The sequence below is a fragment of the Panthera uncia genome, chromosome B4 (genome assembly GCF_023721935.1).
Source record: "Panthera uncia isolate 11264 chromosome B4, Puncia_PCG_1.0, whole genome shotgun sequence".
Lineage (NCBI taxonomy): Eukaryota > Metazoa > Chordata > Mammalia > Carnivora > Felidae > Panthera > Panthera uncia.
Window position 1 is genome coordinate 33,689,246 of NC_064809.1, and position 20,039 is coordinate 33,709,284.

The following is a 20,039-nucleotide window of genomic DNA, read 5'->3' on the forward strand; positions in this document are numbered from 1 at the left end:
AGTTACTAATAACCTCCATAATGTATTCACTGCGTTAATCTAAGGCTTGCACCCAGAAGGTGGCAAATTTTACTAAACTACATACTTCTTTATAAAGTACTTGCCTTCATGGAAGATGTAAATGGCTGCAAAGTTCCCAATAATTCTGGCGTGTGAGCAAACTTGAGAGCATCCATTTTAATAATTGGTCTAGGATAATATGGGGCTTCAGTAAGTGAATGCATGTAACTTTGTTGTTTTTTTCCTTTCTGCCTTCTGCCTATTTTACCATGCATAAGCACTTGTTACCAGAAGTGGACAAAGGCTTAACATTGTTTTGGAACTTTAACCATTCAAAAATGTTGGTAAAGGAAAATAAAAAGACTAAAATTAAGTTTCTGGAATATTTGGGGGTGCCTGAGTGGCTCAGTCGGTTAAGCGTCTATCTTTTTGGCTTAGGTCCTGGTCTTGTGGCTCCTGGATTCAAGCTCTGTATCAGGCTGTGCTGACAGCACTGGGCCTGCTTGGGATTCTCTCTCTCCTCTCTCTCCTTTCTCCTCTCTTCACCCCTACCCTGCTTGTGCTCTTTCTCTCTCAAAATAAATAAACTTTAAAAATTAAAAAAAAAAAGTTTCTGGAATATTTGAATTTCTATTCATATTCTTTCTCTAACAGAGAACTAGTTCATAAATTTATCTTTCAACTAACAGGGAACCAATTTATAAACATGATTTATAATAATTTTTCTTGTTAAAAATTACTGGACAATATACATCCACATAAAAACTTGTCCAAGAATACTCACAGGAGCATTATACATAATATATAAAAGTAGAAACAACCTAAATGTCCATCAACTGATGAATGGATAAACAAAATGTGGTATATTCACACACTGTAAAATGGAATGAAGTACTGTTACATGCTACTACATGGATAAGCCTTGAAAACACTATGCCAAGTGAAAGAAGCCAGCCACAAAAGACTACATAGTATATGATTCCATTTATGTGTATATCCATAATAGGCAAACAAATATAGAGACAGAAAGCAAATCAGTGCTTGCCATGGGCAGGGATGAGGGCAAGGACTGGTGACAGCAGAAATGGGAAGTGACCATTAATAGGTACAGTGTTTCTTTTTGGGATGTGAAAAATGTTCTATTTTGATTGTGGTAATGATTATATAATTCTATGAATATATTAAAACCCACTGAACTGTACATTTTTTTAAGAGTAAAAAAATAATTTTCTTTAATGTTTATTTTTGAAGGAGAGAGAGACAGAGAGCAAGCAGGTGAGGGGCAGAGAGTGCGGGAGACACAGAATCCGAAGCAGGCTCCAAGCTCCACGCTGTCAGCACTGAGCCCGACATGGGGCTTGAACTCACAAACCGTGAGATCATGACCTGAGCCGAAGTCAGACACTCAACAAACTGAGCCACCCAGGTGTCCCCATCTTATTTTATTTTTTAAAGATTTTATTTTTAAGTAATCTTTATATCTGACATGGGGTTCGAACCCACAACTCCAAGATCAAGAATCGCACACTCCACCAACTGAGCCAGCCAGGCACTCCTGAACTGTACATTTTAAGTGGGTACCTTTAAATATACCCATACCAAAAGTACTGCCTACAAGCTATTATCATGCAGTAAAAGGAAAAGAAGGTCTTAGTCTGTGGTACAGAATGGAGACAGAGGGGAAGAGCTCTGAAAGAGAAAATTGGACCAGATCTTTATAATTTACTAATTTTAACATTTAAATATATGGGTAAACTTAATATAAAACTGTACCAAAAAAATCACTGGGCAAGATATTCAATGCAATTAATTATGGAAAGCAAATTAAGAAAAAACCCAAATGTTCGCTCAATTATAAGGAAATGATTAGCTAAATATTCATTCAATGTATGGAATTTCATGCAGTTAGTAGAATAACTTGTTTTTTAAGTATTTTATTTTGTTATTATTATTTTTTCAATGTTTTTATTTATTTTTGAGACAGAGAGAGACAGAGCATGAGCAAGGGAGGGGCAGAAAGAGAGGGAGACACAGAATCTGAAGCAGGCTCCAGGCTCTGAGCTGTCAGCACAGAGCCTGATGCGGGGCTCGAACTCACAGACTGTGAGATCATGACCTGAGCTGAAGTCAGATGCTCAACCAACTGAGCCACCCAGGCGCCCCTATTATTTTTTTTTTTTAAGTAAGCTCTACACCCAATATGGGGCTTGAACTCACAACCCTGAGATCAAGAGTCAAATGCTCTAGGGGCACACACTGGCTCACACTGGCTCTGTCTGTCAAAAATAAATTTAAAAACTTAAAAAAAAAACTTAAGAAAAAAAAAGAGTCAAATGCTCTACCAAGCCAGCCAGGTAACCAGAATAACTATTTTTAAAGTTTATGGTATAATATTAAGTACAAGATATGTGGCTACAAAATTATATGCATATTACTATTACAACTATCTATAGCATACATACATGCAAACATAGAAGCAACTTACATTTTCCCCTTTAATGTTGTTATTAACTATAAAAATACCAAATACAAATCAAACTACATTAAATGACTGTTTACTCTATTAGTTAACAACAGAAAAGGCTGTCAGGTATGGTTTGGAAACATTTATAAACCTATCCTCCAGGAAAGAAAAAGGATACCTTCTAGTTTCACCCTTATAATTCTATCCCAATGCAATTCTGTACTGTTTAGAATGTTCTACTGTAAAATATCAAACCAACAGTAAACCACACCAAACTGAGTCTACTAATTAACTAGGAAAATAAGAATAAACAGACCTTCAGAAATTTCCTTGTCCAGGGATTCTAGCTCTTCTTCAATTTCAGTTTTAATTTTTAATAAAACTTCTTGATCCAGAGATTGTGAAGCTACGAGAGAGAGAGAGAGAGAGAGAGAGAGAGAGAAAGAGAAAGACAGAGAGAGAGAGAAGCCATTAGAATATGGGTAGTATTTTAACTATTTAACTTAGAAAATACAAATCAAAAGTCATTATCAAGGCTACTGGTCTAGAAGATATTTAAATTTAAAGATGAGGAAATTGAGGCTTGGGTAGCTCCACCCATGATGGAGGAGCTGTTAATTGAACTCAGGTCAGTATGAATATAAAATCATTAATCTGGGCTGTGTCCTCCTCATCTTCTGGTTGGGAAGCTAGGAAGGAAATATCTCAGAAACCTTTTTGACATAATAATACAAAAGGAAACCCAAAAAGTTGTCTAGACAAGTGATAAATGCCTTCTAACATTGATATTCGTGGTCCTTTATCTTCACATCTTCATGCAAACTACAGCCCAAAAGGCCCATTATCCTCCAAAGAGGATACAGCCTCCAACTTAACTATGAATATGCCAAAAGTACTGCCTACAAGGTATTATCATGCAGTAAAAGGAAAAGAAGGTCTTGGTCTGTGACACAGAATGGAGACAAAGGGGAAGAGCTCTGAAGGAGAAAATTAGACCAGATGCTTTACAATTTACTAATTTCTCCTGACCCGGGTATTTGGAGCAGAGCCTTATCATTTTGTCTAAAGCACTGAATTCAAATATGACACCCCACACCTCCCACTCAGAATATATTATAGACATATTTCCAGGACATGTTCAATTGTTTCTATCACTATTTTCTACCATTGGCAAGTTTTAGAAAGATGGATTTGCCATTTATTACCTGCACACTGATAACACAGCCTGCTTGGGATTCTTTCTCTCCCTCTCTCTTTCCCTCCCCAGCTCTCTTTCTCTCTCCCTCTCTCTCTCTCTCTCTCAAAATAAACATTAAAAAAAAAATTTATTCCTGCTCCTACTCAGTATGAACTCAACTGCCAATTTCTTCACTAACAAAAAGGACATTACATGCTACATTTTTACCTAACCCAGACTGCCCTCCTTCTTCCGGATTACTCAAATTCTGTCAAGGACCAATTTAAGCCTCTGTACTTCTCTACAACATCTTGTTCAATGATTACTACTGCATCACTGACATTTGCACATTTATATAGTTTCGTCTGTGCCACATAGTTTAACACTTAAGTACATATTTTCTTATACTGTTCAATGAGTTTATAGTTTATTATCATTCTGACCACATTACAAACTATTTGAGATACTCCCTTAGTCGTAGATTTGTCAAGCAAGGACTAAAAAGTACTCAAATAAGGGCCACCTGAGTGGCTCAGTCGGTTCAGCGTCCGACTCTTGATCTCGGCTCAGGTCATGAGCTCACAGTTCACGGGATCAAGACCTAACTTGGGCTCTGCACTGACAGACTCAGTGCTTGGGCTTCTCTCTCTGCCCCTCCCCTGCTTATGTGGGCTCTCTAAATATAAATAAGGTTTGTTTTTTTTAAATTTCTTTTTAATGTTTATTTTTGAGAAAGAGAACATGAGCAAGGGGAGGGGCAGAGAGAGAGAGACAGACAGACAGACAGAATCTGAAGCAGGCTCTGTGCTGACAGCTCAGAGCCTGATGTGGGGCTTGAACCCAGAGACCGCAAGATCATGACCTGAGCCGAAATCAGATGCCCAACTGACTGAGCCACCCAGGCGCCCCTAAATAAAACTTTTTTTAAAAATGCTGTGTGCAAAATGTCTGGTGCTCAGCAAGCTCTCAATATTTAATAAAAGTTATAATAGGGGCACCTGGGTGGCTCATGTGTATAAATGACAACATTGTTGGCAAGAGAAGACACTTACGAAAAAATAAAACAAAGTGGCACATAGGTGGCTCAGTTGGTTAAGCATCCAACCCCTGATTTCGGCTCAGGTCATAGTCTCACGGTTCATGAGATCAGGCCCCACGTAGGGCTCTGTGCTGACAGTTTGGAGCCTGCTTGGGATTCTCTCTCTCCCTCTCTCTCTCTGCCCCTCCCCTGATCTTGCTCTCTGCCTCAAAATAAATAATCTTTATTAAAAAAAAAAAAAAAAGGAAAAACAAAATTAAACAAAAATTAAAGTTATTTTTAAATTACAGAAATTTAGGGGTGACTGGGTGGCTCAGTTGGCTAAGTGTCCGACTCTTGCTTTCAGCTCAGGTCATGATCTCACAGTTGTGAGATCGAGCCCTGCATGGGGATTCTCTCCTTCTCCCTCTCTCTGCCCCTCCCCTGCTCTTTCAAAATAAATAAGTAAAAACTTAAAAATAAATCAGTAAATTACAGGAATTTAAAAAGTTATCAGTATATTTTAAGGCTAGCTCAAATGACAAAAGAGAAATGAAATGAGAAGTCGTTTTGGGTTGCCTGGGTAGCTCAGTCAGTTAAGCAACCAACTTCGGCTCAAGTCATGATCTCACAGTTTGTGGGTTCAAGGCTCCCCCTCCCCCTTCACTAGGCTCTGTGCTGACAGCTCAGAGCCTAGAGCTTGCTTTGGATTCTGTGTCCCCCTCACCCCCCACCCCTCCCCGACTCACACTCTATCTCTCTCAAAAATAAATAAACATTAAAAACATGTTTTGAAAGTCATTTTATGTAAGACAGTAAGAGTACAGACCCATTTATTTATGGTGATAGAATTATGATAGACAACATTATGAAGGAATGGAAAGAATAAGACCTTGGGGTGCCTAGGTAGCTGTCAGTTGAGCGTCTGACTCTTGATTTCAGCTCAAGTCATGATCTCACAGTTCATGGGCTTGAGCCCTACAATGAGCTCCTCGCTGATAGCTTGGAGCCAGCTTGGGATTCTCTCTCCCTTTCTCTGCCCCTCCCCTACTTGTGCACGTGCTCGCTTGCTCTCTCTCTCAAAATAAGTAAATAAACTTAAAAAAAACAATAACACCTCAACTATTATCTCCATGTTTATGAAGAGGTTTAGTCAATGCCTGAATTTATTTAATTTTAGATTTGAAAGGATCTGTAAAATAAAGGCCATCTAATCCATCTTCCTCATTATATAAATATGGGACTTAGAGAAATTGAAAAGATTCACCCTAAAATAAATCATATAAAAACAACATTAGCAAGTAGATCTTTTGGGGGTACCTGGCTGGCTCAGTCCATGGAGCATGTGACTCTTGATCTCAGGGTTGTAAGTTCAAGCCCCACAATGGGTGCAGAGATTACTTAAAAATAAAAATCTTTAAGAACGTACATCTGACAAGTAAAATTATTACTGAATTCTAAAACATGATAATTTTTTTTGTACAGTGAAAAATAAGGAATACATGAATGTTTTATCTGCCATCTGCCTCCTTTTGGAAAATCTACATACCTAAAACATACACACACCCACATACCCAATCACACCACCACCAATACTACCACCATGCCACAAAGTAAAAGACAATAATGTCTTGGTTACCATATGCCTCACCTGCCAGATTAAAGAAAAGCAGCTGATTAAAAGAGTGTCTATTCTCATGAGACTAATGTGATGCTGATTACACACGACAAGTTGTCATACTTGATAATAAGTCATGTGGAAAACCTAAACCAGAAAAAGTCTACTGCCATCAGGACACAAAAGGCTATTTATTTAGCTAACCAATGACACAGACAGATTCAGTGATTTTCATTTAATCAACCCCCCCAACCCAGACTTTCAAAAGCATAGAGCTATACAGCAATGCAGTATAAATCCTCCACTACAAACCCAGAGAAAAATATTTCAAAGATAAACAGACTTTAGCACACCAAATCCCACCCACCTCAGTGTCAAACGAAAAGTCAAGTGAGTCAGCAATCATCATATTCCAGCCCTGAAATACACTCAGGGCTTTCAAAGTGAGTATCAGGTCAACAAGTTTAGAAGAGTTATATGGGCAGAGCAAAATAGTTTCTAAATCTATGGGCCCCCAAACTGGACACACATTAAAATTACTGAGTGAATATATTAAAAATACAGATTCTCCAGGCACCTGGGTGGCTTAGTCGGTTGGGCCTCTGACTTCGGCTCAGGTCATGATCTCACGGCTCGTGGGTTTGAGCCCCATGTCAGGCTCTGTGCTGACCACTTGCTCAGCCTGGAGGCTGCTTCAGATTCTGTATCTCCTTCTTTCTCTGCCCCTCCCTTGCTCACACTCTGTTTCACTCTGTCTCTCAAAAATAAATAAATGTAAAAAAAAAAAAGATTCTTAAGCCCCATCAGGGAACATCTGGTGGGTCCAGGGTAAAGGCTCATGATTTTCTTTTTAAAGACTTTTTTGGGGGTGTGGGGCAGCATCTGGGTGGCTCCATTGGTTAAGCATCTGACTTCAGTTCAGGTCATGATTTCACAGTTCATGAGTCTGAGCCCCACATTGGGCTCTGTGCTGACAGTGCAGAGCCTGCTTGGGATTCTCATTCATTCTCTCTCTCTCTCTCTCTCTCTCTCTCTGTCTCTGTCTCTCTCTCTCTCCCCCACCCTCCACTCACACACTCTATCTCAAAATAAATTTAAAAAAAAACTTAAAAAAAAAAAAGATTTAAAATAAAGACTTTTTTTCTTTTTCTTTCTTTCTTTCTTTCTTTTTTTTTTTTTGGTTTATTTCTTTGAGAGAGAGAGTGCTTGCATGCTGGGGGCAGGGCAGAGAAAGAGACTCCCAAGCAGGCTCCATGCTGTCAGTGCAGAGCCCAATGCAGAGCTTGATTCCACGAACTGTGAGATCATGACCTGAGCCGAAATCAAGAGTTGGACGCTTAACTAAGCCAGCTATGCACTCAAGATCTTTTTTTTTTTTTTTTTTTAAAGTAATCTCCACACCCAACGTGGGGCTGGAACTTACAACCCCGAGATCAAGAGTCGCATGCTCTACCAACTGAGCCAGCCAGGCATGCCATGATCTTTTCTTCAAAAGCATTCAGGCAATTAGTCTTGACAAATACTGCTCTTAAAAACTCATATAATCAAATTAAAAACATCTGCTAAATATATTGAGAACATGGTTCAATTATTTACTCAATAGCAAAAACAAATACCCCAAATGATACCATACTAGACAGATTTTTAGAAGCACAAAATAAACTTTTGCCTCGTTGCATCTGAGAGAGCAAGATGGGTCACCAGCAGCTCTACTGGAGCCATCCAAGGAAATTTGGCTAAGGTTCTTATTCTTGTCACATCTGCTCAAACCCATGTGGTCTGATCCAGAAATATGGCCTCAATTATATGCCCCAGTGCTTCCATCAGTATGAAAGGATATAAGCTTCATTAAGTTGGATTAAGTGAACTTCCTTCAATAGGTCATCCAAGAGACCTACCTTAACTGTAGATATCCAAGATACCTACCTTCATGCTGACTCATTGTATACAAAATGAAAATACTTCAATTATGAATGTTTAAATAAAATAAAAGTACCAAATAGCCAATCACAATGGTAGTTTTCAGGCTCTAGTGTTTCCATACCCCCAGGTATCCTGCACACTGGGAGACAGATTTGAGAGAGGACAGATTTGAAAGAGAAGAATGCAGGGAAACTTCACCACGCACCCACTCAAAGTCTGGTTTCAGGATCAAATATCTGTTCCTGATAGAAAAGCGGAGAAAAGAATGAAAGAGTACACATCTCCCGAAATAATGAACTGTGAGTCAAAATTTGGGATGGGATTATGAAAATCTGTCTTTAAAAAGTTGATTTGAGATGGCAACAGTCTCCAAATTGATCCACAGATTCAATGCAATCCCTATCAAAATTCCAACTGCAGGGTGCCCGGCAGGCTCAGTCAGTACAGCACGTGACTCAACCTTGAAGGTTGTAAGTTTGAGCCCCACTCTGGGTATAGAGATTATTTAAAAATAAAATCTTAAAAACAAATTTCCAACTGCCCTTTTTCCAGAAATGGACAAGACAATCCTAAAATTCATAGCGAATTCCAACAGACACAAAATAGTCCAAACAATTTTGAAAAAGAATGAAGTTGGAGGACTCAAACTTCACAATTTCAAAACTTACTATAAATAAAGCTACAGTAATCAAGACAGTGTGGTTATGGAATAAGGACAAATAGAGCAATGGAACCTAATTAAGGGTCCAGAAATAAATACATATATTTAAGGTCAACTGATTTTTGAGAAGGGTATGAAGACCATTCAACAGAAGAAGAACCTTTTCAACAAATAGTGCTGGGAAAACTAGATTTTCCCACACAAAATAATGAATCTGTACCCCTACTTCACAGCAAATACAAAAATTAATTCAAAACGGATCAAAGATCTAAATTTTTTTGAAGATTTTAATTTTTTTTAAAGTAATCTCTACACACCACGTAGGACTCAAACCCATAACCCCAGGATTAAGAGTCACACCCTCCACCAACCAAGCCAGCCAGGCACCCATCAAAGATCTAAATTTAAAAGCTAAAACTATCAGGTGCCTGGATGGGTCAGTCATTTGAGCATTCAACTTTAGCTCAGGTCATGATCTCAGTTTGTGGGTTTGAGCCCCACAATGGGCTCTTCACTGACAGCACAGAGACTATTTCCCTCTCTCTCTGCCCCTCCCTGGCAATCTCTCTCAAAAATAAATAAACATTAAAAAACAAAAACAAAAACAAAAACCTTCAGGGACTCCTGGATGGCTCAATCGGTTAAGCATAGTACTTCATCTCAGGTCATGATCTTGACTCCACAACCCTGAGATCATGACCTGAGTTGAAGTCCAACACTTAGCCAACTAAGACACCCAGGTGCCCCAAAACTATAGAACTCTTAAAAGGAAACGTAGGTGAAAATGTGCACAGCCCTGGATTATGGAATGATTCCTTAGACACTAAAAACATATCAAACACAGATAAACTGGTCTTCATAAAAATTACACACTTTTGTATATCAAAGTATAATACCACAGCGCCTAGGTCGGTCAGCTGGTTGAGTGTCCAACTCTTGATTTCAGCTCAGGTCATGATCTCAGGATTATGAGGTCAGGCTCCACACTCAGCATGGAACCTGCTTGGGATTCTCTCTCTACCTCTCTCTCTCTGCCCCTCCCCCATTCGTGGACACACATACTCTCTTAAAAATAAACATTACAAAAAAGTACACTATCAATACAAACCACAGAATGAAAGAAAATATCTGGAAATCATATATCTGATAAGGGTCTGGTATCTAAAATATATATAGAATCCTTACAACTCAATAACACAGAGACAAATAACTCAATCAAAAAATGGGCAAAGGATATTAATAGACATTTCTCTAAAGATATACAAATGACCAATAAACACATGAAAAGATGTTCAACATCATTAGCAATTAGAGAAATGAAAATTAAAGTCATAGGGAGGGACACCTGGGTGGCTCAGCTGGTTAAGCATTTGACTCTTGATGTCAGCTCAGGTCAAGATCTCACGGTTCATGAGTTTCAGCCCCACATTGGGCTCCGTGCTGACAGTGCAGAGCCTGTTTGGGATTCTCTCTCTCTCCCTCTGCCTCTCTCTCTCTCTCTCAAGATAAATAAACTTAAAAAAAAAAAAAAAAAACTTAAAAAAAAATAAGGGAAAATAAAACCTTAGTGAGATACCACTGCATACCCACCAGGGTAGCTATAATCAAAAATAGCGATGATAGGGGCACCTGGGTGGATTAGTCCGTTAAGCATCCAACTCTTGATTTTGCTTAGGTCATGATCTAGGATTATGGGATTGAACCGTACATCAAGCTCTGTGCTAAGCATGGAGCCTGCTTGAGATTCTCTCTCTCTCTCTGTGTCTCTCTCCTTCTGTCCCTCTCCCCCACGCACTCTGTCTCTCTCAAATAAATTAAAATAAAATTTTTTAAATAGCAATAATAGCAAGTTTGGCAAAGATGTAGAATTTAGAAAGGGGAACCTCCATTCATTGCTGGTGGAAATGCAAAATGATACAACTACTGTGGAAGACAGCTTGGTAGTTTGTTACAAAACTAAGTATACTCTTACCATATGATCTAGCAATCATGCTTCTTGGTATTTACCCAAATGAGGTGAAAACTTACATCTACACAAAACTTGCATATGAATGTTTAAAATAGTTTTATTCGTAACTGTCAAAACTTGGAAGCAATGAAAATGTTCTTCAACAGGTGAATGGAGAAATAAACTATGGTATATCCATACAATGGAGTATTATTCAGCAATAAAAGAAATGAGCTACCACAATGAGACACCACACTTCACGCCCATTAGGATGGCTATTATAAAAAAACAAAACAAAAACAACAAAAAACAAAAACAAACCCAGAAAACAAGTATTGGTGAGGATGTGGAGAAATTGGAACCCCTGTGTATTACTGATGGGAATATAAAATGATACAGCTACTGTGGAAAAAAGTAAGGCAGTTCCTCAGAAAATTAAACAGAATTACCATGTGATCCAGCAAATCTATACCTGAGCATATACCAAAAAATACATGAAAGCAGAGACTCAAATAGATATTTGTAACACCAATGTTGATAGCATTATTCACAATAGCCAAAAGGGAGAAATAACCCAAATGTCCATCAACAGGTGAATGCATAAGCAAAATATGCTACATGCATACATTAGAATATTATTCAGCTTTAAAAAAAGGAATGAAGCGCGCCTGGGTAGTAGAGCATCCGACCCTTGATTTCAGGTCACATCATGATCCCAGGGTCATGGGGTTGAGCCCCATGTCTGACTCTGAGGTGAGCATGGAGCCCACTTAAGATTCCCTCTCTCTTTCCCTCTGCCCCACTCCCCTGCTTGTGCACTCTCTCTCTCTAAAAAATAAAAATTAAAGAAAAATTTTACAGTTTAAAAAGTTTTTCTTAAAAAAGAAAAAAAAAAAGGAATGAGGGGTGCCAGCTGGCTCAGTCAGTAAAGCATACAACTCTTGATCTCAGGGTCATGAGTTCAAGCCCCGGGTTGAGCTTAGAGATTACTTAAAAATAAAAAGAAGGAAACTCTGACACATGCAACAGCATGGATGAACCCTGAAGACATTATGTTAAGTGAAATAAATCAGACACAAAAGGATAAATGTTTGACTGCACTCAAATGAGATGCCTAGAATAGTTAAATTCATAGAGACATGCAGTAGAATAGTGGTTGCCTGGGGCTGAAAGGAAGACGGGAAAATGGGAAGTTACTGTTTAATGGTTGGATGAATAACAAACCAGTATCACAACTACATGTGTTTGATAGTCACATAACTAATTAAGATACAGGAACTTACTCTCCTTTCTAACCTAAGAAAGAAATGTCTTATTAATAAATCCATGCTAATTACTTCAGCATCAAAGTTCTCTATAATAATAATCACAAAATTGTGTATAACAGAAATTATTATTTGACATCAAATACAAAGTCAGCAGGACTTCTACCAGTCAGAATACATAATTCAGAACAGGGTTGACTATATTCAGCACAAACTAACACTGAAAGAGTTGGCTAGTTCTGGAAAAGTGTAGAGTTAACTATTTATGGAAAAGTCTATAACCAGCACATGAGTCAGGAAAAAATGAAAAACGTTCAATGTAACAGAAATCTTGGGTCATGAATTGGGTCACTTCCCTTAGCCTCTCCTTCTCACCCTTAACTGCTTTATGAAATTGAAACCAACCCTACCCTACTCACATTATACCAATGGATGCTACAGCAGACCCTATGTATAATAGCATGTCATGAGAGTAAACCATACATCACGTTTTAGATAACAAATAGGATAGCAAAGCAGCAAAGACAGCAACAAGAACTTAATTTTTTCCTCTAAAAAGTTAGCCTGCATATTTTTAAATTTAAGTATAAATACTCTGTACTCAGGCTTACAAGAAAATAATACAATAATAACAACCAAGTTTCAAAAACAAAATGAAACAAAAACAGTAAAGCAGGTAAACTCCTCAAATCCTACAGTGCTCAGTTGGAAAAAATTCTATGCTCAAGCATAAAAAAGAACTGACCAATACAGGCACATGTAATCGTTAGAGTCCTTACAAATTTAGTCAACCACAGGAGGTGAAAAATCCTGGGTTTTGTTGAGTATGGAGTCTGTTACAATTGAAAAATAGGGGCGCTTGTGTGGCTCAGTCAGTTGAGCGTCCAACTCTTGATTTCGGTTCAGATCATGATCCCAGGGTCATGGGATAGAGCCCTGTGTCAATCCAATGCTCAGTGTGGAACCTGCTTAAGAATCTCTCTCTCTTTCCCACCATCCCTTTCCCCCACTTGCACACACTCTCTAAAATTTAAAAAAAAAAAAAATTTTTTAAGTAAATAAAATTTTTTTAAATGGGAAATAACATAAACAAGTGGAATTTGAATAGGTGGGGAAGTGTGTATGTATTAGGATCCCAGTTGGTCCAGGACCTTCCCAATTTTCAATCCTGGGCAAACTGGACACTTGGTTAACCTAATATGTATATTTGGGAAACATGTTAATTAGGACAGGCTAGTCTGTGCTATGTAATAAATGAAGCCAGAAATTTCAGCAACTTAACTCAAAAGTCCACTCTCTCCCTCCCATGTTACATATCTAACTTAGGGAACTGGAAGACATGCTCCATGTAGTCACTTAGCAACCCTTATTGCTGGTGGCTCTGCCCTACTATAACAATGCCATTTGGAACATATGATCTCTCCTACATCCACACACCCCCACAAAGCAAGGGAGAAAGGCATATTGGTTCTTAAATGCTACAGCCTAGAAGTGACACAAATCATACTACTCAAATTCCTTTGGCTAGGACTAGTCCATATGGCTCTGCCTAAATGCAATTTTTCCCTGGGTCTAGCAAGGAGATAAGAATAAGATACGGGTGAACATTAGTAATCACTATCACAGGAAACTACCATCCCAGAGCAGCTCAGTTTGAGTGAAAAAATCCAGACAGGAATAAGCATAGTTTGTTTATTTATTTTTTTAAGTTTATTTATTTTTGAAAGAGAGAATGAGCGGGGGGGGGGGGGGGGACAGAAAGAGAGGGAGGCACAGAATCCGAAGCAGGCTCCAGGTTCTGAGATGTCAGTACAGAGCCTGACATGAGGCTCAAACCCACGAACCCTGAAATCATGACCTGAGCCGAAGTCAGACGTTTAACCAACTGAGTCACCCAGGTGTCCCAAGCATGGTTTCTTTAAAATACCACACAGGGGCACCTGGCTAGCTCAGTCAGTTCAGCACGAGACTCTTGATTTCAAGGTTGTGAGTTTAAGCCATACGTTGGATGTAGAGATTATTTCCAAATAAAATCTTTAAAATAAATAAATAAATAAATAAATAAGGCACCTGGGTGGCTCAGTTGGTTAGCTTCTGACTCTTGATTTCAGTTGAGGTCATGATCCTGGGCTTGTGGGATCGAGCCCCACATCAGGCTCCGTGCTGAGCATGGAGCCTGCTTAGGATTCTCTCTCTCTCTCTCTCTCTCTCTCTCTCTCTCTCTCTCTCTCTCCTTTTGCCCCTCTCCCACACTCGCACACTCTCTCTCTCTCTCAAATAAAATTAAATAAACAAATAAGACAGTAAGAGACATAAGATGTAATAGGTGATGACCAAATCATAGAAACCAATGAAAGTTTTATAAAGTAGCCTTAAGGGAAAGGGAGCAACTGTGGGTTCCCAATGTAAGGGGCAATGTGAGGAAGTTCAATATGGGCTTGTAGCATGCAAAATGAATAATGGAGAAGACATAACATGAAGGAGAAAAATCAGGATATATTTGCAATAACTTGAGGCAGGACCTGTAGGATAATGGGAGAATCAGCACAAAATTGGGACAGTTAGTAACAGCTGACAAAGAAAGAGGGCAGGAGAGGTGCCTGGCTGACTCTGTCAGTAGAGCATGTGACTCTTAATCTCAGGGTAGTGAGTTCCAGCCCCGTGCTGGGTGTAGAGCTTACTAAAAAAGAAAGGAAGGAAAGAAGGAAAGGAGGGAGGAAGGGAGAGGGCAGGAGGCAGAGAAAAAAGCTAAAGGATGACTCCTATGTTTCAAGTCTGGGTAGCAGGTGGTATTGTGAACAAATTATTGTAAAAACAGGGGTTGGCTTAGAAGGGAAAATAAAAACCTGAGTTCTAGACCTGAGTGTCTAATATTACACTAGTCACTAGCCACATGCAACTTTTTAAGTTTAAATAAAAATTAAATAAAATTAAAAATTCAGTTCCTTAGTCACACTTCATACTAGTCATACTTCAAGCATTCAACTATCTCATATGGCTTGTGACTACAATATTGGACAGGGCACATACACAACATGCTCATAACTGCCCAAAGTTCTATTAATTAGTATTTTTCTAGACCTATCAGGCTATCACTAATCAGAAGAAGGTTTTAGAAAAGTAAATGAAACTAGAAACTGAAAAAGACAAGTTTTAAGGAATTTGTGGGCTAACTGAAGGACTGTCATTCACCCATTCCAAAGAAGACATGTCCCACAGCAGGAGACTACAGATATTTAATTACTGACATGGATAGATGTTCAAATATGTTGTTAATTTTTAAAATGCTATCAAATGGCACAGGTATTATCTCATTTTTATAAACCATAAATTCAAATTTACATGTTCCTATATAAGTAGAGAAAAAAATCTTATTTTAATTACTGGATTATAGGATTTTTTTTTCTTACTGCCTTTTATTCTTTTACTTTTCCAAATACTTTCACATATATTAAAAACATTTTAATAAGAAAAGAAATACAATTAAAGATTGGAAGTGACAAGGAGACAGACTTGGACTTAACACTAACATCATTTAGTTTTGTGCATAAATGGAATGCACTCTTCAACAGTAATGAGTAAAATAAGGTTCCCTGCACTGATAACAAGTGTCAGCAAACTATAACCCATGGGCCAAATCTGGCCCACTGCATGTTTTTCTACAGGCCATTTTTAAATGATTGAAAAAAATAAAAAGATTACTATTTCATGACATAAAAATTAAAGTGCCTACAAGTAAAATTTAACTGGAATACAGCCAGTTGTTTCATGCTACAACAGTGGCAATGAATGGTTGCACCAAAGCCTGTGTGTGGCGCTCTCACAGCTTCACACTGTTGCTCAGCACACTACATATTGCAGTGACAGTTATAACTACACAGCATTTCAATCACCATGCATACTGCCATACCACAACTTTTATTTTACCTGTGCATACCCATCATGTCAAAACAAAACAAATAGAAAAGTGGGCTTTGAATATCCTACTTACTCTTAAGGCACAATGGAATATACATTACCTTGTTATCAAATTAGGCGGCAAAGTATTGTGCTTATTATGCAGTGGCATTATAGCTGTGCTAGAAGCACACCACATACACTGATATTACCAGACTATAAAGCACTCATCAAAAAAATAAAATAAAATAGCACCATCAGAGTATTCCCAACTCACAGGAAAGCAAGTCAGGAATATTAGAAAATTTTAAATGGAAAATTTTTAATTTAAAATGGAGGGGCACCTGGGTGGCTCAATTAGTTGAGCTGGCATCTCTCAATTTCGGCTCAGGTCATGATCTCACGGTTGTAGGATTGAGTCCTGCATCAGGCTCCCTGCTCGGCATGGAATCCACTTGAGATTCTCTCTCTCTCTCCTCTCTCTCTCTCTCTCTCTCTCTCTCTCTCTTCCTCTACCCCTTCCCTACTCTCTTTCTCAAAAAAAAAAAAAAAAAGAAAAGAAAAGAATATAAAATGGAACTTTTCATTGTACAATTTCTTCATAAAAATAATGAAATAAAACATGAAAAATGAAATTTTCATAAAATTCCTATTTTTATGAATTCAATAAAATTAAAATTAAAATTTTTATGAATTTCATAAAAATGAAAATGAGGCTGCACCCAAAGTAAGTTTCTAAGTGGCTCAGTGGTTAATCCAACAAGGAAAGCCATTTCCAGATGTTGAGTTAATTAAGCTGTATTCTCCTGAAGCAGCTGAAGAAGTATGTCAGAAAGACATAAGTTCAAGATTAGCCTTTTGGAGAGAATAGTTGCTCAAGGAGTTGGGGACAATAGGAACAACATCAACAGTCAATTGAAATACAAGGCAAACAATTTTGAGTGGTTTTCTTTGGCTCTTGATGCACTGACAGTTGTCTGAAACTGTTCAGCTGTTGTTTATTCAAGGAGTCAATGCTGAGTTTGAAGTGACTAAAGAACTGGCATAGCCTACACAAAATAATTATGGGTGAGAATATTTTCAAAGAAATTGAGAAAACACTAATTCACTACAATGCAAAGTATTGTAGTAAGATACAATACAATGCAATGCTAAGATATGTTACTGATAATGGCAAAATATGTGTGGAGCAGAAAAAGTCTTATTAGTTTGACAAAATTAGTTTGACAGATTATGAAAATGTAAAGTATTTAAAACCTATGGTTATTCACAGTAGTGTTCATCAGTAGGTACTCCGGAAAATATCAGAATCTATCTCATGTTAATGAACCGGGAGTTTCAACAGTGAACTTCATTTGCTGTTGTGGACTTAATTACTGTCAGTTTCATGAATTTTTGTCAGAAATAGAAGCTGAATGTCCTGACCTACCCTACCACACAGCAGTTCAATGCTAAGCAGTGGAAGTGTTTCACTGCAATTTTTTGAGCTCAAGAATGAGACTGAAATTTTTCTGAACAAGAAGAGCCACGCCCAACCACTATTATCAAATAACAAATAGCTATAGAAATTACCTTTCACTGCAGATGTAAAAATGTTTCTTAATAACTGAATCTAAAATTACAAGGCCTACCGTTTGCCAACACTGCCCTAGACAATGTTCCTAAGAGTCAGTGACACTATCCCTTGGACTACATTCTCCTTGTTGGGTCCCCAGGGAAAGAAGTCTGTCCTACAGAGAGATACACTCACTCCTGGTTCCATACAACAGAGCAAGTATTGTTCCCTGATAATGGAGTTCATGCCCCACAAGTAACAATCCGTAACCTGGTAGATACTACCTAAAGCAATCTACATATTCTATGCAATCCCTATCAAAATAACCCCAGCTTTCTTCACAGAGCTAGAACAAACATTCCTAAAATTTGTATGGAACCAGAAAAGACCCTGAATAGCCAAAGTAATCCTGAAAAAGAAAACCAAAGCTGGAGGTATCACAATTCCAGACTTCAAGCTGTATTACAAAGCGGTAATCATCAAGACAGTATGGTACTGGCACAAAAATACATAGATCAATGGAACAAAATAGAGCACCCAGAAATTGACCCACAAATATATGGCCAACTAAACTTCAACAAAGCAGGAAAGAATATCCAATGGAAAAAAGACAGTCTCTTCAGCAAATGGTGCTGGGAAAAATGGACAGTGATATGTAGAAGAATTGAACCTGGACCACTTTCTTACACCATACACAAAAATAAACTCAAAATGGATAAAAGACCTACATGTAAGACAGGAAGCCATCAAAATCCTAAAGAAGAAAGCAGACAACAACCTCTTTGACCTTAGCCGCAGCAACTTCTTACTTGACATGTCTCCAGAGGAGGAGGCGAGGGAAACAAAAGCAAAAACTAACTGTCGGGACCTCATCAAGATAAAAAGCTTCTATACAGCAAAGAAAACAATTCGTCAAACTAAAAGGCAACTGACAGAATGGGAGAAGATAGTGGCAAATGACAGATAAAGGGTTAGTATCCAGAATCTATAAAGAACTTTTCAAACTCAACACCCCCCCCAAAAAAAGACAAATAATCTAGTGAAGAAATGGGCAAAAGACACGAATGGACATTTTTCCAAAGAAGACATACAGATGGCTTAGACGCAGGGAAAGATGCTCAACATCACTCATCATCAGGGATATACAAATCAAAACCACAATGAGATACCACCTCATACCTGTCAGAATGGCTAAAATTAACAACTCAGGCAACAACAGATGTTGGTGAGGATGTAGAGAAAAAGGAACCCTTTTGCACTGGTGGGAATGCAAACTGGTGCAGCCACTCTGGAAAACAGTATGGAAGTTCCTCAAAAAATTAAAAATAGAACTACCCTAAGACCCAGCAATTGCACTGCGAGGTATTTATCCAAAGGATACAAAAATGCTGATTCGAAGGAGCACATGCACCCCAGTGCTTATGGCAGCATTACCAGCAATAGCCAAAGTACAGAAAGAGCCCAAATGTCCACTGACTGATGAATGGATAAAGAAGACATAGCAGGGGCGCCTGGGTGGCTCAGTCGGTTAAGTGTCCGACTTCGGCTCAGGTCATGATCTCACGGTCCGTGAGTTCAAGCCCCGCGTCAGGCTCTGTGCTGACAGCTCAGAGCCTGGAGCCTATTTCCGATTCTGTGTCTCCCTCTCTCTCTGACCCTCCCCTGTTCATGCTCTGTCTCTCTCTGTCTCAAAAATAAATAAACGTTAAAAAAAAAAAAAAAAAAAAAAAAGAAGACATGGCATAGCCATACAATGGAATATTACTTGGCAATCAAAAAGAATGAAATCTTGCCATTTGCAAAAATGTAGATGGAACTAGAGTGTATTATGCTAAGTGAAATTAGTCAGAGAAAGACAAATACAATATGATTTCACTCATATATGGAATTTAAGATACAAAACAGATGAACATAAGGGAAGAGAAGCAAAAATAATACAAAAACAGGGAGAATAACAAACCATAAGAGACTCTTAAATACAAAGAATAAACTGAGGGTTGCTGGAGGGATTTTGGGTGGGGGGATGTGCTAAATGGGCAAAGGTAATTAAAGAGGACACTTGTTGGGATGAGCACTGGGTGTTTTATGTAAGTGATGAATCACTAAATTCTACTCCTGAAATCATTATTATACCATATGTTAACTAAGTTGGATGTAAATTTAAAAATGAATTAATTAATTTAATAAAATGGTCAGTCAACTGTCCTTAACCTAGCTACCACAGCCAATGCAATGGCATGAGCCCTAGCACATCAGCAGATAGGTCTAAATGTCCTTGCATGGATTATAATGGGTAGAAGACTGGCCTTGGACTACATTCTGGCCAATACCTCCTACTGAGTTGGATTAATACTACTGGTTAAGTGGAACAAGCCATACATGTTAAGGAAAGGAAACTAATCTGAACTCTGAAGACACCTACTAGTCCCTTCTGAGACTTACTCACTTGGCTGAATCTGGGATTCTGAGGTGGATAGCTGAGATCCACATTGCAGAATGCCTTCATCCTGCTA

At 38.3% G+C, this 20,039-nt stretch overlaps 1 protein-coding gene and 1 pseudogene across 4 annotated transcripts in view; one reads left to right on the plus strand and one right to left on the minus strand.

Annotated features, from left to right (window-relative positions):
• The window catches only part of BCL2L13 (BCL2 like 13), an 87,820-nt gene that overhangs the window by 50,368 nt on the left and 17,413 nt on the right, over positions 1-20,039 (minus strand). For 3 of the 4 annotated variants that reach the window (XM_049624836.1, XM_049624830.1, XM_049624831.1), the window contains exon 3: positions 2,781-2,870. The exons of the other annotated variant lie outside the window; for it this stretch is intronic. In XM_049624836.1, the coding sequence (XP_049480793.1) occupies positions 2,781-2,870 (90 nt within the window). The remainder of the gene's footprint in view (positions 1-2,780; positions 2,871-20,039) is intronic. 4 annotated transcript variants of the gene reach the window in all.
• On the plus strand, positions 7,970-8,139 carry LOC125918700 (40S ribosomal protein S29-like; annotated as a pseudogene).